This window comes from Struthio camelus, chromosome 23 (assembly GCF_040807025.1).
Source record: "Struthio camelus isolate bStrCam1 chromosome 23, bStrCam1.hap1, whole genome shotgun sequence".
Taxonomy (NCBI): Eukaryota; Metazoa; Chordata; class Aves; order Struthioniformes; family Struthionidae; genus Struthio; species Struthio camelus.
This window is the reverse complement of record NC_090964.1, coordinates 8,678,496-8,705,693: the sequence shown is the minus strand read 5'-3', so window position 1 is coordinate 8,705,693 and position 27,198 is coordinate 8,678,496. Positions and strand designations below refer to the sequence as shown.

The 27,198-nt window shown below is 44.0% G+C and overlaps 1 protein-coding gene across 4 annotated transcripts; it reads right to left on the bottom strand.

Annotated features, from left to right (window-relative positions):
* Positions 1 to 848: 848 nt before the first annotated feature.
* Positions 849 to 26,963, bottom strand: PTP4A2 (protein tyrosine phosphatase 4A2). 4 transcript variants are annotated; one of them, XM_068917200.1, is made up of 7 exons: positions 26,793 to 26,963; positions 25,567 to 25,644; positions 11,208 to 11,864; positions 9,609 to 9,701; positions 4,381 to 4,511; positions 2,290 to 2,364; positions 849 to 1,279 (listed from the first exon to the last, which is right to left on the bottom strand). In XM_068917200.1, exons 3-7 carry the CDS (start codon positions 11,301 to 11,303, stop codon positions 1,171 to 1,173), a joined length of 504 nt encoding a protein of 167 aa, XP_068773301.1. In that variant the 5' UTR covers positions 11,304 to 11,864; positions 25,567 to 25,644; positions 26,793 to 26,963; the 3' UTR covers positions 849 to 1,170. The 4 variants fall into 4 exon arrangements, with proteins under 4 accessions (XP_068773301.1, XP_068773300.1, XP_068773302.1 ...); XM_068917199.1 differs by lacking the exon at positions 26,793 to 26,963 and adding an exon at positions 26,654 to 26,753; XM_068917201.1 differs by lacking the exon at positions 26,793 to 26,963 and adding an exon at positions 26,535 to 26,665.
* Between the last annotated feature and the right edge of the window lie 235 nt (positions 26,964 to 27,198).

Sequence of the window (27,198 nt, the reverse complement as noted above, 5' to 3'; positions counted from 1 at the left end):
GCCAATGCATGTTAGGCATGTTGGTGTGCAACCAGAGATTCTCCCTCCAAAAGAGCCTAATAAAAAAAATAAGGCAATCAGTGGTTACACTGAACTGTACATGAAGGCTAGTCTGGGAAAATACCCCTATCAGGTATATATATTCATGGACCACACTTCTGTATGTGCTATCTTAACCTCATACAAAGTACAAATGAGACCCTTCCTCCAAGTCCTGATTTACTGTGTTCAGCAAGGCAAAGAATCTGGACAGTAGCAAAAAGCCTTTTTTTCTTTCCTTATGACAGATAAGTTATTTTAAATCTTTGCTTGAACTCCCCCTTGGTCACCTATGACACTTTGAACATCAGTCTTCTGCCAGGATAGATTTTCTATCTAACAACAAAAAGACAATTAAAATTTCAGCCAAATTCTTTGGAGAAATATGACTTAGACACACACAAAACCACATACACATGCATTCATTCACACGCACAGTTAAAAACACTATCTCTCACCAATCAGAAAAGGCCTTTAGCGGATTCAACAAAGATATTAGGTAGTGAGTCTTCTGTTAAAGCCCACCAGGAAGTTCCTCATACCTGCAGAGCCTAAACAACATGTGGACATACAACACAAACATCACCAAATCTCTAGGAGAATGCCCAGGTTGGGCTTAAGGCTGTCAGACTGTTCACATTCAGCAACAAAAGCTCCTCCTCATTTCTGTCTGCGAGCTCTCAGCAAGGGGGGGGGGGGGGAGGCAACTCCATTTAAGAGAGTCCCATAGGAATTAATGTATCAGGACCTAACTGTGGGGTACTTTCCTCAAATCAAGAAAATAGCTTCTGCACAAGCCAATGCTCTGCTGGTTTTCCTTAGACATAAAATTTACTTTATTTCTTTTTTTAAAAAGTTAAAAATACAGAAGGTTCTGAAACTGATTTTCTCCTTGCAGATGTTCAAGCTGCAGCCTGAGGAGAAAACAATCCTTCACTGAAATGTTTCTCAATTTTATTTTTTTTATTTTTATTTTTTTTTAAATCATCACCACCATTAGGACAGAGGTTGAGGAGCACTGACTCCACCACTAATTTGATGACGTAGTTTTGATTCCAGATTCACATTTCCAGGTGCCAAGAGTCCAGAAAACAGCCATGATAAACTTCCGCCTTCGTATAATATTTCTTTCTATTGAACACAGCAGTGACCGTTGGCATCTTTGAAGCGTAATCGCATCTTAGGTCGGTATTTCTCAAGGTAAAGCAGCTGTTTGGAATTGAAAGCTCCCCTCCTTTTCCTAAAACAAACAGAATGAAGGCTAATATCAATGGAAAAAGTACTGCTTCAGTCACCAACTATTTTCTCAAGTAGACTAGTTATTTTGTTTCAAAGCTTTTCCATACCCATACAATGGCATTTTGGCTTGGCCCTTTATCCATTGACAGTTTGAGGAAGGATAAACCAGACCAGCACATGCAGTTCGTTACCTATGTGCCAATGTTAAATCAAAATCCAACTAGCAAATTTCAGCATATTTTCTTGGATTGGGAGAGTTTGTTTCCATCACCATCAGTTCTCACTGTCAACCCTCCCTTGAAGATGCATGTGCTACTTATTACATTAGCTAAGTAAGACCATGAATGTCAAATAAGAATATATAAATGGTGCTGAGAAAAGAATGTAGCATAAATATGAAAGGTATTGTAGCTAGGAGGAGAAAAAGAAATTTAAGGAAAGGAAAAAATTCAAAAAACCCACACAAAGCAAAAAAAAAAATCCAGAAAACCACACTGTTGACACAGTGGAGTTTATGGAAACAACTGGTAACTCAAGGATTCCATGAAAGGATGAATTTGTTTTTGGCAAAGCTTATTCATTATCTTTTACCTGCTGGGCTCCATTTCAAGATCTGGTGTTAACACTAAAACAACAGAGGGCTGCAGTCTCACCAATAACCAGTTCTGTTATTTTCCAGATTGGGTGGCTGCTGACATTTCCCACCAAGGTAACACACTCACCCACAACACCTGCAGGAGTGCTGAAGTGCAGGTACTTGCTGTAGAAACTCTGCTGCTTGGGGGCTCAACCTCACTACATTTTCTCTTGAATGAAGAGCAATTTGTCCGACTCATGCATGATTTTTACAACCCTAGCCTGTAAATTCTTTTTTGAATTCCAAAGCTTTGAGTTTTGAACAAAGTTCAAAAACAAAATTCAAAGAAAATTTTGAAAAAAAAAATCAACAAGAGTCCAATAGTTTAATATATTAACCAGGAAATTTCTTGTAAATTGGTAAATATAACTTACTGCCTTATAAACTGAACTGCATCTTCGTATTTCATTCCACATTCAATGAGAGCAAGTGCAACCAGGACAGGAGCCCTAAATGAGAAATCAATATTTAAGAAAGATGTGGAAAACCAAAACATTGAATCCCTCCAAATACATCAAATTAATCTATAAGCAAGTATTTAAGTGTCTTCTCTTTAAACCTTATCTACAAAAAGACATTTGCCTGCTGAGTATCTAATGCAACATTCCTTTTAGCAGACAGCTCTGCTTCCAGCACACACACACACACACAAGCGCAGCTCCTTGGTGTTTGCCATGAAAAAGTACTTGTGGATTTTTATGCTTTCTCATTTCACTCTAGCCTAATTTTGCTTTGCTCAAAGAAGTCTATAGTGTCTCTTCAATGCATTTTATTTCCTATGACACTGTAGGTTTAATTGCATATGAGATAGATCTATATGGCATTTAGCAGATGACTTCTACAGATTAACCTTTTTTTGCTGTATGCTATACGTGGAATCAGAGTCCCAGGGGCAATAAAGTAAAACTTTCTACTTTGGGCTCCTCACTTTGGAAATCACCTAAATGTAAAGGGCAAGCTTTTCAAAAGAGCTGAAATCACAGTACATATTAATTTTCTACTGGACTGACGTTCATCCACACGCAGTTGCCACCAGCACCTCTGACAGAGTTGTAAAGGCAATTGGACAACTTGTAATCATAACTAAACAACAAACAGTTCAGGAATTAGGAGAAACAACTCACACTATCGCTGCCGTGCTGCACCTGCATAAACAGAAGAAATTGCTTTCCAAAGGACATAATCTGAAACCTCAAAAGCAGTAAGCACTTTTTTTTTGCTATAGCTGAGGTTTAATTGCCTACTACAGGTGGACAATTTTCCAGATTAAAGCAAAATCTGGAAAATTCCTCCTTTTCCTTCTGCCAGAAAGAGCCTGGGAACAACAGCAAAAAGGTCATTCTGTAAGGAATAAATATATATTACGAGTTTATACACACCAGATGGGAAGATTCTGTACGCTATTGCCTGATACCACACAAGAAACAGGAGAGGAAAATCATTTGAGTTACAACATGTGGTCACCTTCCTGAAGATGATCCTCAGCTAAAAATATGGCAGAAATGAATAAATAAATCATGCTAATTGCCTTGGTTTTGTCTGGCTAGTTTTTCATCTCAAAACACTGGCCATTTTCCCCCCTATCTTTCCATTTCCCCCTACCTCTTCTTCTCTAGAAGAGACTTAAGAACTTGACACACACTAGCCTGCTTACACCTGACTTGGCGTTAATTCACCTTTCTGTCTAATCATTCAGACCTTTGAATATTAACAGTCCCACAGTCATCATAAGAATACTAGCACTTAAGCTCCGCTCCTTCCCAGTCCACGGTATAAACACAACATCCAAAGATCGCGTTTGAGTATGAAGGTAGCATTTAACTCTTTTTATATGTATTTTTTATTTCATCCTGAAAGGGAGTTTTTCATAGAGAAGGTAGTTACGCTTTGAATGGTGAGAAGGGGAGAAAAAAAACAGTCTGCATGTTAGCAAGAAATACTAGCCTAACTCTACTTGCCCCTGAAGTGAAGCCACATTAGAGTAAGAAAAGCCAGCAATTGAAGTGTTTTTTTCCTAAATGCATTTTTTTTGGCCATATGCTAAATAGCATAACTAGTTGAAAATAAGAGGAAATGTTTAAGAACTGCAGTACAATTTCCAAGGCCATGCACGCGTATATTGCATTTGACAAAAAGCAAAGAGATTTTATTCCCTTAGCAGTAAGAAATACACTTTCAATTAGTAGTGCCTCTACCTCCTCTTGTATCACTTGTGATTGACAGAAGTGTCTTGAACACTCCAAAATTTTATCTCATCCTGGAGCAGAGTTATGAAATTACCAAAGACTTCCACACTGCAGTAAATCTCTTTTGCTTTATTGATACAAACTTGCTGATGACACTTAAAAGTCCTACTTGGGAGGAAACAGAAATTGGCATTTACTCAACACCTTCCATGACCTACCTCCCAGAACATAAACAACTTACTGAAATCCAGCATAAAAACAAGACAGCAGAATACTAACCTTCCCAACCCTGCAACACAGTGAACAGCAATACAGCATCCAGGCTCTTCACGAAATTTACTTTTCAACAGGTTTAGCCAGTCGTCAACTATCTGATTCGGGGGTGGTGCTCCATCATCAAACGGCCAGTCCTTTGAAGGAAAAAACACATTAGGTGAAAACCTTCCTGAAGCAGATGCCCACAAACAGATTTTAATCCATAATCAACAGCAAGGTAACCATATTTAGAAGAAAAATATTCCATTCAGTCAAGAAGTACATATTATAGCAACAGTTTAGTGGGTAGTTTACTAATTGTATAGAAGTTTGCAAATCAATATCATAATGTAACACTGAGTTTTTAACAACCAAGTAATTAGACTTTTCAATAAAATTTCAATAAAACTCCACTGTAGTATAGAGTTTTTAGAAAAACAATTGCCTTTGAAATGTCTATTGATTTTTATATATTTTGAATAAAATGAGATTTCAATTAAATACTTGAGAGATGAGAACTCTAATTTTTGCCTGTGGTTGTGTCAACCTTTTAAAATTCTGTTTGCACTGCAGATTCTGCAGAGAGGAAAAGACACTTCAGAACAATTCCAATGGATCAGCTTGTCCAGATGCAACGTATGGCATCCAATAAGCAAGACAGTCAAAATTACCAAGGTATTTTCCAGTTGAAAACACATTCATAAGCAAAAAGAAAAAAAAAAGCACTTAGGCAAAAGCGAAGTCAACAACCAAACAGAATTTATTATTTCATTTCACCTATATAAGGGGTTGCCAATATTTAAACTATCTAGGCCACGCTAAGCATCACCAACCTGGCTGTGAATCAAAATTACATGTGAGAAGCTTCCCCTTTTCTCTAGGTCATAGCTCCCTCCTGGGATCTGTGCTAAGTGGAGTACTATACGTCCTAAAATTATATTTCAAGACCAAGTATAACATGTCACATGTTTTAGACTCTTCTCAGAAGCAGCAAGTGCTGTAGAAAGAACACTCCTAGATCCAAGGTGAAAAATGATATTTAGCAATTATTTAGCACTTGTCATTAGTAGACTACAATGAATATTACAAAAGAGATTCATAGCCAGATTTTCATATTATTCAACAACCTCTCCAAATGGTAAGGAAACTGTTCTGAAAGGAGTCCTCTCTTTGTCATTGGCTACAATTATGCCTTTCAGTTAGTATCTTGAGAACAGCTAACAAGTAGCAGCATTCTCTGACACGTAAAAGAGCTTGCAGAAACCCAACAAGCGAAATGAAGGTGAGAAAAACAATGGACTTTCTGTTTTGAAACACACTTATTGCTACCCTGACACTTCCTGTAGAACAAGCAGAGGTTCATAAGATCTCAGCTCAAAAGCGTCTTCTAAATGTTTTAGCAGTTAAAACACTCCTGCAAGGTGCAAATCCATATCTCCATATCTCAGGAGAACTCCTTTTTAAAGGAAATGGAAATTAAAATTATTTGGGACAACATAGCAAAATAAAAGGCTATAGAAACAAGATCGTAAGATAAAATTTGCGCTTTCTAATATAAGTCTTCACAAGATTTTTCACTCAAGCACACATTGCTAGCTATATTAATTTAGGACCAGTGTCTTCTACTGTCGGGAAAAGGTGTATGGACTGTCAAGAGATTGGGCATTACCACCTATTGCAACATGCTCGCTTTTGAATCGAACTTGCAAAGAACAGAATTTACTTATCAGTTCTGTGGCTTGGTTTAAATTAAAATCAAATCATTTCCTTCAGACACCAAAAACATAAGGTTACTACATTACTTCAGTTTACATGTTAATCATCACGTCAGCACAATGCTTGTGCTGGTTGGAGTTAATGATAGTCCTTATTTCCCCAAAGACCATCACTTTACCATTACTGGTAAACCACTGATATTAAATCAGGGCTGATAAAACACTGCTGTATGGGGAAACTGCCCAGAATGTGATATGTGAATAATTCTGGGACTAGAGGAGTAACTGTAGCAAAGTTTTGCAGTTTTTCTCCTGATTATGAGTTCTGTCAATACCACTTCAGAATTCCTGTCAGGCAGCACAGAAAACAAATTGCTAAGCTCCAAGACCAAAACAGTCATCAATAACCAGGATGATGCACTGAGTTTGTACAGACAGAAAATGTCTTTTTTTTGCCAGTCCCCAGGAGGGAGCTGAGAAGAATGATAGGCAAGGAAGGGTTATTCTTATTTCCCTCTATCTAGAGCAACCCTGCTCAACAGAAGAGCAACTCTGGGTTTGTCCATCAGCAATGACAGCAGGATTAGCAATGCACAAGTGAGATGACCAAGAAGCAGCAACAGAACTTTAAGGTAACAAAGATCCCTTTCTTCAAAATCTACACAGAGCTCACATGGAACTCAAGTTACAGCAGCAAAACACTCACAGCACAATGGCCAGTGCCTGCATGTGAGGAGTCTGTTGCCACCGGTGTCAAAGTTTCCCACCTTCAAGTACCAGAGTCAATGGTTACACGATAAATATCAGGCGCAATCAATTCACATCCCTAACGTTCCTGACGTAGCATTCCTGACGGCCTGCTAGCATTAAAGCAGTGGTCATTCTGGTAATGATCCACATATGAACGGTAAATGAAAAACCTGATAGAAGTAGACTAGTGAAACGTGTCTTAAATTCTTAAGACAAACAAACCTATTACAGCCTCTTTGGTCACCAGGCAGTGCAAAAATACTTTAAGGAAAACTAACCGCAGTTTTTCTGATGCAACATTCCTATGCAGACAAGACCTTTCATAGCAACGTAACTATGAGAACTGCGCAGAATCTCACACAAACTAAATCCATCTCCACCTCCTGTCTCCCTGATTTAATCCCTGTTGATAAACATGCGTATGCACTACTACTACTTCAAACATGGTACATCTAATTCTCTAGTTTCTCACTATGCCATCTGCCAAAGCAACTCTCTAGCTGCCACATTCTACCCGCTCTGCCAGTAGCTTATTCTGTATCATGGCATGAAAGCAGGCTTTGCTAAAACGTCCTCAGTTTCAGGGGTTTTACTAGGCTTTTGACCTCAACAGTTTTAAAATAGACACTAATCTCTCTGAGGCTGTGTATTTAATCTTCATTATTTTTACAAGCAAATATTAGCTTTAAATAGTGGTGTGTTATTTTCTCAGCCAGCTAGTGATTCAATACCATTTCTGAACAGTGACAGAACGCTCTTTTGAAAAAGCATGCATTAACAGGAAAGAAAAGCTATGTAGGGGGTGGTCATGTTGATTACTACTTAGACTTCAAATACCAAAATGTCATTGCAATACAGTAATCTATGAAGACAATATAATGACTATCATGACTGGGGTCATCTGGATCAATGATGACACTAGCAGCAAACCTTCTCTGTCACCTCCTGTTTTCTGTTACCCTTTACAGGTGCCTAGTGAATTTGTGCTCTCTACTGTTTTGCCTTCTGCAGCAATAGAATACTAAGAACAACTGAACCACACTGAACGCAGACAGGCTGCCTGGCTGAAGCAAACGTGTACAGACACAAGACACTTGCAGATGTTACTCCAAGTGAAAGGCTCTCCAACAGAACGGTCCTTAGCAGAGTCAGCCGAAACACCATTTCCAGAATTTGAAAAGCTTCCTCAAAAACTGGTTTCAGTTCAATTCTAACCAACATCAAATTTTCAAAATTTCTTGAGAACCAAAATCCCCCAAATATTTCAAAGTGCCTGCTCCAAAGCAAAAAGCACTCCCAGGGCGCCTGTGCTGCCTAGGGAATTGGGCCACGAAACTGACAAGAACGTCAGTTTCACTTGCAGCTTGCCAGGGTCAGCTGGCCCCAGCTTGGCTCCCCAGCAGAGGTGGAGCCATGGGAACCTGGCCTACGGCTTCTAGGAAGGATTCAAATCTCTGCTCTACCACAGAAACACAAAAACGCTCTAAGCTCCAGCTTAAACCAGGGCTCTGAGGGCTTTCACACTCTCTTCTGTAGATCTAAGACACCAGAAGTTTAATCCTTCTCATCTATCCCAATTTTAGGACTATTAAAGCTAGACGTTCCATAGCAGTGAGCCTGGAAACACTACGATGCCCAGCTCCAGGACAGCTCCTAGACTGAACAAAACAGCTATTCCAGAGCAAAAGCCCTAGGAGCCTGGAAGCCTTGGAATGACTGATTTTCCAACAACACTGAAGCACACTTGGCTGCCTACAACTGGAGTAGGTGCTTACCAAGGCTGAGAGCCAAGAAATCTGACTGATCCATTTGTAGAACCTCCACAGATATGCCAGAGTAAAAGTTTTCCTCCTTATGGAAAATTGTAAAAGTATTCCTCCAACTGGGCCATAAAAAATAAAAATAAAAAATCTAGAGGTAATAGAAGACTGACTACCTGCAACAAGAAGGCAAGATGCAGTTTCTGGCATCACAACAGAGATTAGTCACTCAGTAAAATAAACTGATTATATCTGACACGCTGTAATAATTCAGAAGCATTGCCTGGAAAAATACTGCCTGCAAGCTTAACACGAGTACACACCTATTAAAAAAAACCTCCCCTAAGACATCAAGCAATGCTGGATGATGATACAGTCAGACAGCCATTGCATAAGGTTAACTATGAGTAGCAGTTATGGAATTCCACCTGCTGAAGAGGGAAGAAGCAACAGCTACACTGCATTTACAGGCAAGCAGCGATGAGGCTATTGATATTCTACTACAGACAGCCAGGGGAAGCCTTGGTTTTATGCAAAGCAAGCAGCCTATCTGCATGCCAGCTATAGTCTCAAAAGGTGGCGCCTTTTGAAAGAGAAAAGGGAGTTTTATCTTCACTGAGAGGGTCAATGGTAAAGCCAAGAAGTGCTGCATCTAGGGAAAAGAACTGAACTAAGTTGTATGAACCACAAGGCTGAACAGGCGATAGTTCTATGAATTCATATCGGACTACTATCAACACAGTCACTAAAAGGCAGCCAAAATATCTTAATAAATCCAGAAATCCAAGAATAAAAATTCCTATTCCAATTGAAATGCTTGGTCCAAAGTAATGAATCTGCAAGTAAATTTCACAAAATTACAGCAAGTTTCTCAAAACCACCTTTATCTGATGCAAAGAATCACACAGCTTTTGGCCAATCTGAAAGAAGTCATGGCATTATTGAGCCTAAAACATTAAGGCCACCCCCATCATTTGTAGACCAGTGATTTTTTTCTAGTTTTAGACAGTTTTTAAAGGCAACTCACTAGAACCTGGATTCCTTCTTTTTCAATAGGAGCTTGGTCATAAGTGGCATCACAAACTCGCACCAAGGTTGTCACTCCGTACTTCTTCAGCTCCTTTAAGAACAAGGAAAACATGTGAGCACACTGATAGAGTGAGAAATGAAAGAATTTTCTCAATAGCTACAAAACTAAACATACTATACTGAGTCAGCAGTACTGCAATTTTTCCACAGTTCCAAGGAGACTAGACAATGAAGGAGCAAGGGCCAACTCAGAAAAGAGTGTTTATGACCTACGTTACGACAAGGGTTACAAATGACAGGAATAAATGTGAAATACCTCTGAAATATTCTTCTCTAGGGAAAGGCCAGGGTGGAAAAAACTGAACACATATAAGAACAAAATGAAAAGAGCTGCTTAAACTCTCAATGCAGCTTCTTCTTCTTCTCTTTAAATAGAAGCATGGAACTGTTTGCTTCAGCCAGTGTTGACATTTTGAGGCAGGGAGGAACAGAACACACACACCACCATACTCTAGCTTCCTTGTAATGCACTATAAGTAGCACATTGTGCTAGATAAATAATCAGGAGATCAAACAAAAGCTGTTTCAGTTCACTTTGAAGGTTCGTAAAGCAAGCAGAATTTCCTCTCGTGTTTGGACTGAATCACTTGAATTTTAACAATTAGCAATAATAATATCTATTCCAGACTCAAGACTCCTGAAGAGTCTTGAGAGAGATAATCCGTAATAATGGGGAAAAACATAGAAAGCAAAAGAATGCGAGTTTCACACAAAATTAACCATTCATATCTCAGTGGACTCATGGTGAAGAGCATGTTGCTAAATGATGGAAGTCTTAGCAGCCACAGTCAAACATCAACATCAGATGACAGGATCTCATCAGAATGAAAAAGACCTACACATGCAAGATAAAAGTCCTCTGGACATAAGAGTAGGGCACAAAGATATAGCAGATGTGGAGTAAACGAGAATGCAGAAATAAGCTGTACTAGTATTTCTCTGATAATACCATCTGTTACTTTTTCAGAGAACTGGATACTAAATTTTGCAGTATTTAAGACCTCATAGTGTCAGTATGGTACACTGCCCACTGTAATTGGCTCTTTTCCCATAATTAGACCCAGGTGGATGTCATCTTTAATGGACAAATTTTAGCACCTGATATATCTGACTAGGCTGGGACTGGGAGAACAGTTTGAGAAAACATCCCTGTAAGTTAAACAACAGTTTTTGAGCATTGCACTTACTCCTACTCTAAGGGCCAAGAAAGATCAGAAACCAGTTATGGTTAGAACAGGCAGTCCTTCAGAAGCTCAGACAAGAAAGATGGCAAGGGGTGTGTTTGTGTTCTAAAATGGAACCTCTATCTCAGTTAAAGAAAGGGAAGACTTGAAAAAAGTCATCAGTGGATTCTCTTCCCATACTGTCGGGAGAATGTGAACAACATACTACAGAAAAGCACCTTAAGTTTCAAGTAACGTATAAAATACATTCAAAGCTTTGCGAACAACAGGTGTGAAGAATGATTGTTTAATGTTTCCGTAGAAACTTTCAGCATATAAGAAAAGAAGGATGATACCTCATTTGACTGCCTTACCTCTGTGAACTTGTTGAGGGTTGCATTGGTTGGGTTGTGAGTGATCAGGAAACGCATATTCTCATAGGTAATTTCCACTGGGGCTGGACGGTTCATAATGGCAAACAAAATGTGTAAGGGGCAAAAAAAAAATTCAATAACCTTTGAAACGTTTCACAGCAGAAAACATTAAAAAGATCACTAAAATGCCTGGGATCGATCAGAGCTTGCTTTGCCGTGTTTGTTCCTTAAAGACTTCACTTCTGGAAAAGTAGGTTTGCTTTAGAATCCCCTTGCCTTCCACTTAGGCCTCAATTACTGCAGGTGGTATCCTTCAGACTCCAAAAATTCTGACTACATGCAAGACTAGGCAGCCTGTTCTACATTTAGGCACTGGTGAGGCAAAAAAATAAGGGCAGATTTTCTCTCCACTTTGTTTTCTTGATGCTTAGTTTTGCTAGAGTCAGTAAAAGGAATATGCTTCCAATATGCAAAAGATATCCCATATATTTGAGAGTGTTCGCTGTATCTGGAGTCTTCAAGGCAAAGTAATTATGGCACGTAAAACCCCCTGCACCCAGCTCACTTGTCAGCCAGGGTGCTGTGCTGGGCCTGGCAGAAGTCTGCCCTCACACTCAGAATCGCCATAAATGTGCGACGTATATTCCAACAGAACACCTAAAGAGAAGAAAAATATCATGTCAGAGGAATTGTTGCTTCTAATTCCAGAAACATCAAATCCCAACTCTCCTGAAACTTCAAAACTATTTTGCAGCGGTAACCACTAAAATTCCTTTTGAAACTAGTTGATACAAATGGAATTACATCTTTTAGTGCAGTATGAAACAACAGTCCTTTCTTATGGAGAATTCTGATCAAATAAGATTTTAGACTTTTGTCAGCCATTGTACTTGGAGCCCCAGTAACAGTGAACAGTTCTAAAGAAGTCACTACACATCCGATGCTCATAATTAACATTTTGCAAGAGAAACTAGCAGACTAATTCTTCAGATAAACAGTATCTTTCAATCAAGCGACTACTGTTCCTACACTAATTATGAAAATAAAGTATAACTAAAACTACCCAGAAAAAACTGCCTTTCTACTGGTTACCATCCCCTACAAGCAAGGTAACAATGATCAAAGGGTAAACAGGATACTAAGTATAGCGCAATTATATTTTGTAAAGCGTGATGTTCAAAACACGCAGAATAATGGAAAGCCACAAAATTCCAAGTCCAACAGAAACTAATATTCACCTCACTAAAGTCTGAAGTCCATAAGGCAAAGCAAAAGAGTAAAGATATAGAATTATTTAAGCAGAACTAGCTGCTGCTGTTACTAATGCTGCCCCATCCAGACTTTAATTACTTATGTCACACTAAATTATTTCAGCTAAAGTGTCTGTTGTCAGCTCTCTGCCTCATGCTGGGTTTTGGGGATGCAATCTTTAAGTTAATAGATCAATCACTACCAAAAATAATTAATGAAATATTTTGCCCTAAAGGTTTCAATTTGATGGGAAAGGAGCAGAGGCTAGCCTCCAATATGGCTTTGCCTGCATTTCTGACAACTTGCTTAAATTAGGCCAGATGTGACAACATTAAAAAAATTATATATATACACACACGCAATATTCACTGGAGACTTGAGAGTTATTACTCTGAATATTCTTTCTGCACTGAGCATGCTCTAGCCCAGAGATTCAGGACTTCTTGTAACTGCTGTTCCTGGCAGTTAGACACCGGAACCACGAACAAGGAAACCTTTCTACACACTTTTGCTGCTCCTCCCTCTTAACCAGGTGCCACAGAAGAAAAACAAAAGTATGAAGCCAAGTGCATACGTGAAAGTGTTTGTTGGTACAGTCATACCTGTTAACCCAGGCTTAAGCCCATATGGCTTATATGTATATGGCTTAAGCCCATATACAGAAAAATATCGTTGGTATGGCTTAATTTTCTGGAAAAAAAAAAAAAAAGCCATACAAGCAGAGACCCTTTTATAAGAGTATAACTGGAATATATTAGAGCTTTTGCTAGCATAGAAATTTCACCAACATCGCTGTATCACCAACTCTGTACGTATGCCCAGACATTTGGGAGAGGAGATACCATCCACTAGAAATTAGTCATTTCAAAAGCAACCAAATGGTCATGCGGCAGTAATAATTTTTAGTCATTCCCAATGTGATCTCTGTTTGCAAATTGGGGCATTAAGATAGTGGCAGCTTCCAACCTTAATACACAGAATTCAAAATCTAGATTTTGTAGCAACATCAATAAAAGACGCCACAATGTAATTCTGCCAGGAAGTTCAGGGAGACGAAAAGGTAGCTAACCTGAATTAGCTTAACTGGAGAGATTTAAGGCTGAAATACTAGAGCAAGCAACACGGCTTTCAGGTTGGTTGAAAGGTTGAAAAGTCTTTCTTTTTAAGCTGATTTTAACCACCATTTTCAAAGCAGAACTCGTTTGGAAGATACTAGTAAAAGCTTTGTGAAAGTATGACATCATCACAGTAGACTGAAATTTAAATGCAGACAATGAATATTCAATTTTTCATTTCCTGCAATGTCACAATACAAACTCCATGTTCTGCAAAATTCTCTGGAAAATATAAGTAGGCCAGCAACGTATCACTTATTCTGAGAAGTCAAAATAAAATCAGCTTGACTACTCCCTTAGATGTACACAGTTGCACAGGGAGACAAATGTTCACCTTTAAAGAAGGGAAACAGCTTTGCTTTGTGGAAAAATAGCTAAATTGAGCCAGAATAGTATTATCTGCTTTGGAATAACTCATTATCAGAACAGACCCTTAAACTGAAGGAAATAAGGTATGTAAAAATCATGAGGCCAAAAAAACCATAACAGGTATTTTTAAAACTTTAAAAAAAAAAAAAAAAGGTATTTGAATAAAATCCAAACCAGCATCCAGAAATCAAACCTGTAACTTCAAATGAAAGGTCAGCGTGGCACACTCAAATGAATACAATTAGGGGGGAAAAAAACATGCCTGGAAGTTCACATCCCAAACTTCTGGTGCTCTCAACATTTTAATGAGATCTTCACTTTAAAATAGTCAAATTAAGTACTACAAAATTACCTTTTTCACTGACACAGAGTCAAAAATCACCCAAAGAACAGCAATTATTTCCTTAAAGAACAGTTTTCAATGCCAAAAAAATACATTAATTAGGTTGCCAGAGGCAAGAACAAAGATGTTTTCAATAACCTCCCCCAACCTTATTGCAGTTCTTACTCTGAGTGACTGAAATACAAATTTCAAAAATGAATTCCAGAATATTTTATCAGTTTAATGATTACAGGATTAAGTCTCACCCCAGACAGAAGAGTTCCATCTAAACACATCGATTCAAATCCTTACACTTGTCAATTCTTCTCATGTACTACCATAACTCAAAGCAAAGGATTTGCTAAAATGTATTACAGTCTGCTGTAGCTATGATGTACCAAGAATAGAATGACTAAAGTTATGGCATCTGTGTGTTCAACACCTGTAAATCTTTATACAAGAAAGTAACCTTCCAGAAAAATAATAGGTTTTTTCCCACCCCCCAATTAAACATATACTCAGTCACCTGATAACTTTCTGGATAGCTGCCTGAAGAATTACATTACAAAAGAAGAGTCCTAACACTAACTTCTTTACTTCTGAGAACCTAACAAAGCCATTTAAAATAAAAGCAGTGGACAAGAGATCCTGGTATGGGAGACCCAAATTTGGATCCAGAGTACCAGAGGTTTACAGCATTACCAAAGCACACAGTCTCAAGGGGAAAGAATAATTTGTCAGATTTAAACAACTCGTTCAAATGTTTTTCTTTTTGGCACTGATCATTTGATTGAAAGGGCCTCATCCAGTGTTATTTGTCTACACTGTGAGCTGCATCAAATGAGGTCATTAAGGTTACACTTCTCTTCCCTCAAGCAAATCAAAGAGTTAATTTCTATTTAATTATTTTTAAACTGTTTTGTAAAAACCATTCACCAAGTCACAAATAAAGGATACAGGGAGACAATATGATCCAGTAAATCAAGTACGGCACTGGGAGTTACGAGCTCCCAGGTCCTACCCACAGTTCGGTGGCTGCTTACGGTCCAGCCTTGCCAAACCTCTCTCAGCAGCTCAGCTTCTCTGCAGAACAGGAATGACAGACATCATCTTACCTTCCTCCCAGGAATATTACAAGAGTGTTTAATTAGCTAATAGCTCAGAAGTGATTAAAAACGTAAAGCACTGTATTTAAGCATGAAAAATGATTTCCAGAAGGATAAGACTCTTAGGATTATGTGCTACATAAACTTCTATTTTTAAAACAATTTGGTTAATGACACATATATTCCTTCCTCCTATGACCTTCAACTGCTATACACCATAAAGTTAAATAAGAAAAATAAGGTTTTAACTTATAAAAATGAAAAACAGGAAAGACCCTGCTATCTACAACTTCTGATCTCCCCAAGTAAATACTTTCAAATTTCTTCCTCCCTGTTAGGGTTAGCAATGCAAATTTGCATTTAAAAACCTCAAAAGAACGGAGCGCTTGTCATGACTGATTACGATAAGTAGTAACTATGTGCATGTACAATATGAAACAAGAAATAATTTTTCAATCAATTAATCTTCAACTTTTTATACTTAGAAAGTGAGATAGAACACGGAGAGAAACCAAAAAATTACTACACGTTTTATGTGGTTGGCCTCAGAAAGGGAGCAAAGGTATCTAACGCATCAGAATTACGAGTAACGTGTAATCACTCCATTAGAAACCAGAGAGGAGAAAAAACAGAGACAGCAGCACAAACAAGTCAAGTAATAACAATTCTTGCATTAGAAAAGAACTAGATATGCTTGAGAATTAGTTCCTGATATTGTTCAACTTAATCATCAAGGATTAATCATCAATCAAGATGCCTATCTAAAAGTTTAGTGAACTGTGACAGTGCCTGCACCTATGGAGAGGATGATTATAAAACTAACAGCATTGTGAGCACTACCACCCGCGATTATACAACTAACAGCATTGTGAGCACTACCAACTGCATCAGCTCCTCACCCTTCACACTTGCACAGTCTTATATGCTGAGAGCACTTGATAAAGCCTAATGAGGCCAATCTGAGAAGAATGTCATTCAAAATACCAACAACGTGCAAGAATATGCTTAAAAGGTAAGCAACGGACAGGCCTTCGACTACTCACCCACATTTGTTAGTTTGTGCTAGTTAACTAATTCAGAGAAAACAGTTAAATGGATGCCTGACTTGACAGAAACTTCACTTGTGATTGCCTTAAGTAGAAAACCAACACACCTAAGAAAATTCATCTCCGGTGGCTGTCTAGCCTATCATTGGATTGGCTTCTAAATTAGATACTTAAATCGGGCAAATCACTTACTCTTCCGTATCAGTCCTGTGCAAGTTAGCAAAATGGTTTTGTTAAGAAATAAGTAACCACCTCACAAGGTATTCCCAGCTCCACCATCTCCTTCAAAACGTACATTTAAAAGTGCTTCTTTTGCTGCATCAAGACAGTTGAACAGCTTGCAACAGCTGCAGCTTCCAAAGATTGCAAAATAGAGATACCTTTGGAAAGGTCACTTGGATCACCTTTCAAAATAAGCCAGTGCACAGGATGCAAAGCAAAGCCTGCTAATTTGTCAGTCGATATTAAAAGGATACTTCAGTGTTTTGACGACCAGTATTTCGAAATTACCTCAACTAATTTTGATCATGTAACTGGAAATCTACATTTGATATGTTAACGAAGTTACTTAATGAGCTGATGAATTTTTCTCCTTTTCCTCTTCTAAAAAACCTCCTTCTTGTGTTTTGTTTTATACATAAGAAATTAGTGTGACAGTGCACTGGACAGGACAAAACTTGATCCTAGAAAAACTACAATTCTGACATTACCCTGCAGCCCAGCTAGACTTTTCCTGACGTTTTGAGTACCTTACATTTCACTTCCTTTTCCTGTACTGCCCTGCTAAATGAGCTACATTCTATCAATAGACTGTCAAAAACATCTTGAAGAGCTGCTTCTTCTGGAGCAAAAGGTGTTCTTCAAGTGAAAGAATCCATCAGGGCCTCCAAAACCAGTCAACTTTAACACAGTGGAAACATACAACATTAGTTAGAACTGAGGCAACCATCTTTTCTAAAATATACTTTCTCTGTATACAGAGAACAAACTCTGGTACTAACATTCTTGGAAAAAATTCTTGAACAATCTCTGAAAGAAGCTTGTTCAGAATGACACGTGCCTAGAGAGGGGTGAGGTCAAAAATTCTACTGTTCCACCCTATCCACCCCCGCCTTCGAGCTCCCTCCCAGTTTGCTGACAAGTTCTGCTGGTGACTCATTCGTTTCCTTTTGCATTAACCTAGCCACTCTGTCCTAGGCCTTAAAACCAACAGCAGCAGATAAAAATCTGCCTCAGTAAGAAAAAAAAAAAATGTAAATCTCAATTTAAAAGTGAAACTATCAGAAAAGAATAAGAATTGTCAAACATACCCAGTAAGACTACTCAGTGAGAGACCAATCCTGCATCAAAACACTTTTGAGTACTTTAAAAAAAAAAAAAAAGTTATCTGCCCTCTCTAAATTTTGGTGAGGTCAAGCCATTAATAATCAACACAGGCATCAACGCATGGAGATCATCATCTTGGCAAGTTCAGCAGTGGGAAGTGATTAGATACTCCATTAACGCTTTCAAAAAAAATTTAATATGTCTGTGTGCTTTTTGTTACAGACCTTTTCTGTGAGATAGAACCTGCTTTGTAATTTAAAGTGCTGTTCTGATGTTTATGATTATTGAGCACTTTCCTCACACATCATTCAGTTAAAAAAAAAAAAACTTCAGAAGGAAGACACATTTGATTGTCATTTACATACCATGGCCAAAAAAATTTAAAGTTCCTAAAACTATAACTGTGTGAGTAGTCAAATTCAAAAGGCCCCTCTAAGAAAAAGAAATTTAAAGCTTATTATCCCCCTGTATTAAGTCACAGAATTACAGTAGACTTTAAATACTTTAAAATCAGAAGTTCCTCTAGAAAATATTTATGATTATGTAAGTGATACTAACAACTCATTCCTAAAATCAGAATGTTGACTTGCCTAAATTGTATCAACTGCTGGTTTTTGAAAATATGGTCCTGATAATCATATTCCCTGACAACTTAAACTAAATATTCTTCTCACACTTTAAGATGAAGTAACTAAAAAAAAAAAAAATTAACAAATCAAGCAGGACTTAAGGGCAATTTCAAAGCACACAGCAACAGGGATGTCATTCAATTAAGTTAGAGTTGAATTACTTGCATCTTACTCATCTCAGTTCTTTGAATTTGCCATGTACTTCTGCTGGAAAAATGACTTAGTGGAGAGTTGGCTTCTTTTCCATGCTCCTGTGGCAGTTAAATTCAGTCTCATCACTGAAACTTAAGCTTACTGATAAATTTCACTGCACGTCCACAAAGTCTCAATTGTTAAAATTCAGTCAACTATTTAAAGAATAGCTAAGACTCTCGGTGTAAGAGACCAAAAAAAGTTTTCTCTTTCTGCAATAAAAAGTAAAAAAACAAAGGGTAACAAGACAAAGGTGCACATAACAGTGACCTGAATAGAGACAGCAATCCAATGTCTCAAGTGCTATAATACACAAAGGGATCAAGAGATTTAAGGCTCCTGTACCCCTCCACAATTAGCTCAAAGAGCCACAACATAACACTGAAGCCAATGGCCACTATAAAAGTATTTTATACGCTCTTATGATATAAATCAGCCAGATACTGCCTTAAATTGATGCCAGGCTGATCTAACACTGTAATTCACATGTGTCAAGGAGAGTAACTTCTACCCCAGACTCTCAAGCCATTGGAGTCTATTTTTCAATGTTTAGACAGAGCAATTTTAAACCTTCCACTCTCTTTCACAAGCAAATAAACTTCCAAATTAATCCAATTACAATAGACAAGACATAGCAAGTATAGCTCTTCTCTCCTACTTCAATAGCAGTGTTTCACTGATGCTTTCTCCTCTAAAGTTATTAGCAACATTACACTACCTGTATCACTTACACAAATTATCTGACTGCACTACAAGATCTAAAGAGCTGTGTTTTCAGCTGTGGATGGCCTTTGTTAAATCAAGAGCAGAAATGTGCCTTTACACGAACAACATATGGCCCAGTCCTCTCTAGGCCTGTGCATCGGTCTGTCCTCCCTCGGAGGCCTCACAACAGTTAACTAAGACAACATTCCACAACAGGGCAAAGTACAGAAGCAAGAGCGACGAAACAGACTACGTTCACAGTTCAACTTTGCTCTGATATAGGAAGAATGTTTAAGTACTACTGTGTGAAAGAGAAAGATGGGTATTTACAGGTAACTAATTCTGAAATCAATCATTATGTTTATTAGAGATGTATGCAAAAACGTTACAATAAGAACCCTGTCTTGTAAGACGACTTATATTCCTGGCTGTGCATCTGTACATAGACAGATATTTACTCCTACCTTAACTCATAAACTGAGACACATCATTTCTTTCCAACAGTTGAGTTCATTAAAGCTAAGCATTTCTATATGTTGAGTCATAAGGAGATAGTTTTCTAGTTGCTGCTGGTGGTGGGATTATCTTTTTTTCTTCTTTAAATACTAACTGCAGTTCTGAGTCAGAACCTGGCTCGTTCATTCTGGGGGTTTTGAAGCTGGTTTCCATTTATACAGTAGCCTTTAAAAGCCAACCTTCTGCCTTACTCCTCTCTTATTGAAAGCAACAAGCACACAGCCGCCTGGAGAGAAAAAGGAGATCGTGACTAATCACACTAAGGAACCACGAGGAATCATCACCACAACAGAGTGGAGGCTACTTCTATGACAATCCCAGTACTGCAACATCCCTCAACTTGCTACCTCTGCTATGCCTCATATCCCAGACCTCCAGCTCTCGATAATTAGGTTTCCCCAGCAAAGCATTCCCTTAGAGGCAAACCACAGCCACATCTAGTAAGTGCACAGCTCCGTACCAAAGCTTGTCTCAGGCCTTCCTAAGGTCACGCTTACACTAGTACCCTCAGCAACACCAGTGCTTTCTTTAGCCCCTGCTCTGGTCAGGCCAGACTTCCTAAACTCCCTGCTTCTAACCCAGGCAACTCCAAATCCCACGGGGCAGCCCTGCATCGACACAATCCAGCCTCAGCAATCACAGCCCTGCCCCCACTCAAACCCCAGGAAAACCACCACATCCTGGACACCCTTCCTTTCCAGCCCCACCTCCCAGCCTGAGAACCATCCCCATAACATCAGTCCCAGCTTTTCCCCTTCCCACCTTCCTGCCGAGACCCCAGAAAATCTTTTTATCCCTTACAGACAACCCTCAGGCCTCCCATCCTCCCCCAGGCGAACTCCTCCCGCATCCCTAGGGATGAGGGACCCTCCTCAGGCCACCACACACATACAGAAGTAAGACCCTCCCCCAAATAAATCCTTCCGAATCCCCCCATCCCATCTCAGATACAAGCAAGACACCCCAATTGCCCCAAAGCAACCCCCCTTGAGATCTCCCAATCTTCTCACTATTGCAGCCCTACTGGCAGAAGGCGTCTCTCTTCAAAACCCCCTCCAGCCCAGGTACAAGCCAGACTCCCTCCCCTAAACAAGCCCTTGGTGGTCCACTCATCCCAGTCCCACAGGTGAGGAAGGGAACCCCCACAAACCAACTCTACAGGCCAGGAGGGATGCCACAAACCAACCCAGCCACCCAGGTGAGGGGAGGACCTTCCAAACCAGCCTCATGGATGAGAGGAGACCCCCAACAAAACAACCTAACTCCACAGGCAAGCACTACTATCCTAAAACCAACGCTCAGGCCAGGAGGAATCTCACAAACCAGTCCAACCCCCTCAGGAAAAGGAGACCCTCCCCCATACACACTGGTTAGGGGCCTCACAGGCGAGGGACGAGCCCCCAAACAAGCCCCACGAACCAGGTGAACCTGCTCAGGCCAGGAAAGATTGACCAAGCCAGCCCCAAAGGCCAGGGGGCAGCCCCAACACCAGAAAGGACTCCCTGAACCAGCCCCTCAGACCAAAGGGAACATCCAAGACCACGAAGGGCACCCCTAAACCAGGCACCCAAGCCAGAGGGAACTGCCAAACCAGAAAAGGCCCTCCGAACCAGCCCCACAGGCCAGGGGGGAATTCCCTAGACCACGAAGGACCTCCTTAAACCAGCCCCTCAGCCCAAAGCGAACAGTTAAGACCCCCAAACCAGGAAGCACCCCGCAAAACAGGAAGAACCCTCTCAAAGCCAGGAAGACCCCCCCCTCAATCAGCCCTGCAGGCCAATGGAGCTCCCTGAACCAAGAAGAACCCCCCCAAACCAGCCCCTCAGGCCGAAGGGGACGCTCCAGGCCAGGAAGGACCGCCCCTCAAACCAGCCCCAGAGGCCGGGGGGCAGAGGAGGAACCCCACAGACCCCCCCCCTCCCGCGAGGCCCGCCCCGGGCTGGGGGCTCGGGCCTCACCCGGCGCCCCCCAACTCCTCCCCGCCGCGGCCCCCTCACCCTGGGCATTGAGCGCGTCGGCGTTCGTCCGAGCGGGCCCGGCGCCTCCCACACACCGGGCCGGGGGAAGGGAGAGGGCGGGCGGCGGCGGCGGCAGCAGCGGCGGCGGCGGGCCCGGCTCGGCGGCGGCGGGGCCCGTGACTGGGCTCGGCTCGGCCCGGCCGCGCGGAGACACCCGAGAGCCCGCGCGCCGCCACACGGCTCGCCGCGCGCAGGCCGCCTCCCTCCCCCCGCCCGCGCGCCCCGTGGTACGACCCGCCCGCGCGCTGATTGGCACGGCCCGCCTCACACCCACATCCGGCAGTGGTACGGCCCGCCCCGGCTCCGCTCGCCCGGAAGCGCCCACCCGCCGCCGCCACGGCGGGGTTGGGGAGGGAGGGGGGGGCAGCACGGCGGCGGAACAAGTAGCGCTGGGACGGTCCCGCCGCCCCTTCCGCACGCCTCGCCCTGCCATTCCCTTCGGAATAGCCAGTTTCACCTCCCCGTGGCACAGAGGACTCGCTCCCTCGCCCCTGCCGGTGTTGGAACAGTCTTCCCCCCCCCCCGCGACTGAGGTCTCATTGGTACAACCCGCTCCCCCACGCTAGCGCCCCCGCTCGGGCAGGGCTGCAGCTCTCCCGAAAGCGGATGGGGCGCTCGGGGGTGGCTCGCCCGGCCCCCTCCGGTCCGGCCCGGCGCCGAGCCCCGCACAGCGCTGCCGGGGCGGCCCCGCCCCGAGCCCCAACGAGCAGCATCCCCCCCGCGCTTCCCTTCTTCGACCCCACGTGCGCACGGGCCCTTCCACGCCAGCACCCTCCCCCCCCGCCGCCGCGCAATGGTACAGCCCGCTCCCCCCACCCAGCCGCAATGGTTGCCCCCCCCGGCGGTTCCCACGGCTTCCGCTTCCGCCGCCCCTCGGGGCCCGGCAGGCCGCCTCCGCCGCCGCGGCACGGAAGTACCCAACGCGCAGCGGCCGGGAGCTGCCGCCGGGGAGGAGCGGCCGCCGGGTTTGTGCCGGTCAGCGAAGAGCGACTCCGTTTCGTTATTTTTGGGGGGAGAGTAGGAGGGAGGGGAGCTTATGGCAAAAACCCTGCAAACGTCACCGTTTCTGGACTGCGGGCAACCCAGAACAATCGCCTGGAGAGACATAAGCGTTTCTGTCTCTTTTTTCAAATGGAGCGTTCCCGTGCTGCTAGGGACGTTTAAGGGCGGCGGGACAAAGGCAGGATCTGAAGCCGTGTCCCCGTCGCCAGGCTTTGGTCGGGGCTGCCGATGTCGTCCCCGGGGTGAGGTTGCCCAACAGACGTCCACAGGCATGTGCCCGCTTTGCATTTTGTCTGCGAAGCGCAATCCAGACGGCGGCGTCTGTGTTCTCCGTTGACACCGCAGCACCGCTCGAGTAGGGCAGAAACATGAAAGAACAAAGTGACCCAGGAAGGCGAGCAGATGCCCAGCTTGCTCGGGGCGCCCGGGGCAGGGCGGCACAGCCGGGAGCCAGGAGCAGGTTCACATGGCCAGGGCAGCCCTGACCCTGCACACGGTGAAACAAAAATCAATGAATGACCCATTGATCCGCTTCCCTGCGGGCGGGTGGAGCGCCGGATACCAGTGACTCAGAGTTTGGTCTGAGCAGGATCCTGACCCTTCTCACAGCCTGGGCTCTGCGCCTGGCTTGGAGCCATCCAGAGCAGGAAGCCTTGCACTTGGCGAGGGCCTGTCCCGGCCACGTGGCATTAAGTAACCAAAGGTGACACCCCGTCTGGTACTAACCAGACGGCACCAGGCTGCATCATACCCTGAGCTTAACCCTTCCTGACATCATGCAGTTTTATCAGTGCGCGTGTGACTCCATGTAGTAGTACATGGCTTCTGTGCGCAGTGTTTGTGCAACAGGGCTTCAGCACCTCCTTCCCCAGGTGAGGCCTGGCTTCCTCATCCTGCCAGGAAAACACTTTCTGTGCCTGTCATCAGCCTGCTGAGAGTCAGAAAGACCATTCAAAACACGCCAGTCCTAGACAGGGTAACAAAATGCTACACAGGGCCAGCACAGAGAACCCCTTAGTCAAGATGCACTGCCGAGCGCAGAGAAGGGCTGTGTTGCCAGGCAAGAAGCTAGATTTTCCTGAGCAGAGGGTGACGTTTTCTCCCCTAAAAGTGCCCTGTTGATAGAGCGTGGCTGCAAGGGGACCCTGGGCCTGCAGCAGCCTGCCCCAATGGCGTGCCAGACCCCACTAGAGGGCATCAGGACATCGCACAGGGCTGGGCCTGGGACTGCTCCAATCTCCCAGGAGGCGGAAATATTTAGCCATGGGATGGAAATCACCGAGGCTCGTAAAGCTCCCTAAGAATAGCAGGGTTAGCGTCTCAGAGGCTAGCTAGCATTTATTAATCCACTGTAACAAGAAGTACCTTCATTTGGAGCCAGGGACTAACACTTCCTTTCCTGCCAGCTGAGATAAAAATGCTGGAGCAAAGGACAGACACAGGAGAGGCAGCCCATTCCCGCTGGCATCACTGCTGCCTCTGGTCCAGCTGAACAAGTGGGCGGCTGCACTGGAAGTGGCACCAGCGAGAGCTGGAACAAGAGTTCTTCTGTTCTCAGCTCCAGCAGCAAACCCTCCTCAGGGCCCCTCGCCTGAGCACACATCGGTGGCTCCGTGACGCACACCCATTTGCATAATGCACAATGTCTAGAGCTCCAGGCCCGCCGGGCCTCTTCCTCTTCTGCAGCAAAACAAAGGCATTCTCTCAAAGACCTAGCTGATTAACGACCCTGTCATCTCAGCAGCAGGGAATAACTGCAGAAGCAATCACATCCACATAAGCTTTTATCAGCTGCTCTCCTAAGATACCCACAGGAGAACAGACACGCGGAAGACAGAGCAGGGGTGGCCATGCACTCAGGCCCAAACTAGACCCATCTCTGTTCTATTCCCCATTCTCCTTCCCTGTAAGGAAGGAATGTCTCAGCCCCTGGGCACCCTGAGCAGATTTGGACAATCCAAGTAGAAGAGAAAGAAGGTAGAAGTAACTTAAATTTACAGATGGGGAACTGAATGGTTACGCAAAGTGTCCAGCTTCACTCAGGAAGCCTCAGCAGAGCTGGAAACTGGTCCCAGATCTCCTGATTCCAAGTCCAGGGCCCCATCAGGCAACCTTCCTCTAAAAATTAAAACTCTAAAGGAGCCAAATGCACCTTTCTCCTCCCCCTCACTCCCAAAGTTCTTGGAGGAACGGGTCAAATGTAAACAGCTAATGACAGCTGCCTTCCATAGCAGCACCAGCATAGCAAAGGGGCTGGTCATAGGAAGATGTGAGCTACACGTGCTCTGGGAGCCTGACTGAGGCAGCAGGTGGAAGCCCTGGGGTGATGACAGCCCTTTACCAGGAGCAGAGCTAACACATCCCAGCTCTCGGAAGGTCCCATGGCATTTACAAGCGAAGCAGCTGGCAGCTGTGTGTTTGGATGGGACAGGGAAGGCAGGCAGGGAAAGAGAATCTTGTTGAAAATTTATAAGAATGACATAAAGATGTACAACTGGGATGAAGAAAAAGAGACAATATGTGAAAGAGAACTGAGAAGGAAGGAACAGAACAGGCACCGAGATCTGCACCTGCACATGGCAGGGACCCACACTGCTCTAAAGCCGTCAGTGGCGGCAGCTCCCTTACACAGGCAGGGCTTTATGTTCACAAGCTGCACAGCCATTCACTACAAAGTGACAGGGTTGCACAGGTTCAGTGGAGCTGTTCCGAAACAGCACCCTGGAGGCAAGAGAGACAGAACGAGATTCAGGCTGTGTTACCTGATGATGTCGGAGGCTACGTCTGTCCACGCACATCAGCTCCAACAACGTACAGAGAAGGCTGCTGCAGAGAGTGATCTATCACAAGACAGCCAGAGATAAAATGAGTTTGCCATGCTTCCTTAACAGGCTGAAGTAGATGTGTAATTTCAAGAATTGTAAAAGCTGGTAAGTCTTCCTGCTATGTTCTTGAGCTATGAATGTCAATCTATTAATAAACAAAAGCCACATCTGATACTAACTTAAGGGGTTGCAGCGCCTGAGATAGGTCCTGCATGCTAGTTAAGTAAAAGCTGCCTCCAAAAAACCACAGCAACAGAATCTCTGCACCCAAGGGGCCTTCACACGTGTGATCATCCTGACTGGAAAAAAAAAGCGTTCAGTTCTTCTTTGCTGGGTTTCAGGATGGTACAGATAATCCTTTCCTCATTAACTCCACCCCAGCAACTCTAACTGGAGTTTCTAAACTTCTGACAATGCTAGTTCATACGAGAGCTTTTACTCCCTCTCCAGCCCTGCACGACAACAACCAGCTCCCATGAAGGAGGCAAGTACTCTCTTCAAGCCCAGCACAGGGCTACCAGGATGGGTAGGCCAGGGGCTCAGCTCCCATATGGGCCCTGCCGAGGCCCCGTACGGCAGCACAGGGCCATGAGGGCAGGCAGGGGAAGGCTCAGCTCCCACACAGGCACTGCTGAGGCCCCGTACCACAGCACAGGGCCATGAGGGCAGGCAGGGGAAAGCTCAGCTCCCACACAGGTGCTGCCAAGGCCCCATACTGCAGCACAGGGCCACAGGGGCAGGCAGGGGAAGGCTCAGCTCCCACACAGGTGCTGCCAAGGCCCCAGGCAGGCAGGGGAAGGCTCAGCTCCCACACAGGCACTGCTGAGGCCTCATACCACAGCACACGGCTGCAGGGGCAGGTAGGCCAAGGACCCAACTCCCAAAGCAGGCTGTGCCCCGCTCACCACGCCCACCGAGGCCCAGGCACTTTGCGCTGCCCAAGGCACTGCCCCGCCGTCACTCTCGGGCCGCAGCCCGGGCCGGAGCCCCTCCGCCACCCCAGGGCCTACGACACGCCTCGCACCTCACGCCTATCTCCACAGAGACGCACAGCCACAGGGCGCATGCGCGCCAGCCGCTTTGTTCTCGAGCGGGCAGCCACTGCGCATGCGCAACACAGACCTTCCCCCCCCCCACACACACACACACATATACACACATACACGCAGGCGCTGTGAATCCCCTGCGGGATAAGTTTCTCGGCAGCTGGTGACTAATGTCACACCGCTGCATCTGCGCATGCGCAGTCAGGGCAGCGGGGCGGCCGTCGCTCCCCACGTGTCGCTTTCCGCTTTCGCGGGCCCGGCACTGCGCATGCGTCCCAAGAGCGCGCCTCGTTCCCGCGGGCGGCGGGCGGCGCACGCGCGGCCCAGGGGGCGGGCCGTGAGGAGCGCGGCGGGGCGGGGCGGGGTGGGGAGGGGGGTGGCGCGCGGCTGCGTGCCGGCGCAGGCGCAGAGGCGCGCGGGGTGGTCGCGCGGGAGCTGCGGCGGAGTGGGGGGGGGCGGGGAAGTGCGGGGGGGGGGAGTGAGAGAGAGGGAGAGGGAGGGAGGGAGAGAGCGGCAGAAGGGG

Excerpts from the sequence above, each read along its gene's own strand:
- PTP4A2 (XM_068917200.1), bottom strand. The coding sequence starts at position 11,303 with ATGAACCGTCCAGCCCCAGTGGAAATTACCTATGAGAATATGCGTTTC. Across the intron at positions 9,702-11,207 it reads CCCTCAACAAGTTCACAGAG|GAGCTGAAGAAGTACGGAGT; the intron begins GTAAGGCAGTCA and ends TTGTTCTTAAAG. Across the intron at positions 2,365-4,380 it reads TGTGTTGCAGGGTTGGGAAG|GGCTCCTGTCCTGGTTGCAC; the intron begins GTTAGTATTCTG and ends TTTCTCATTTAG.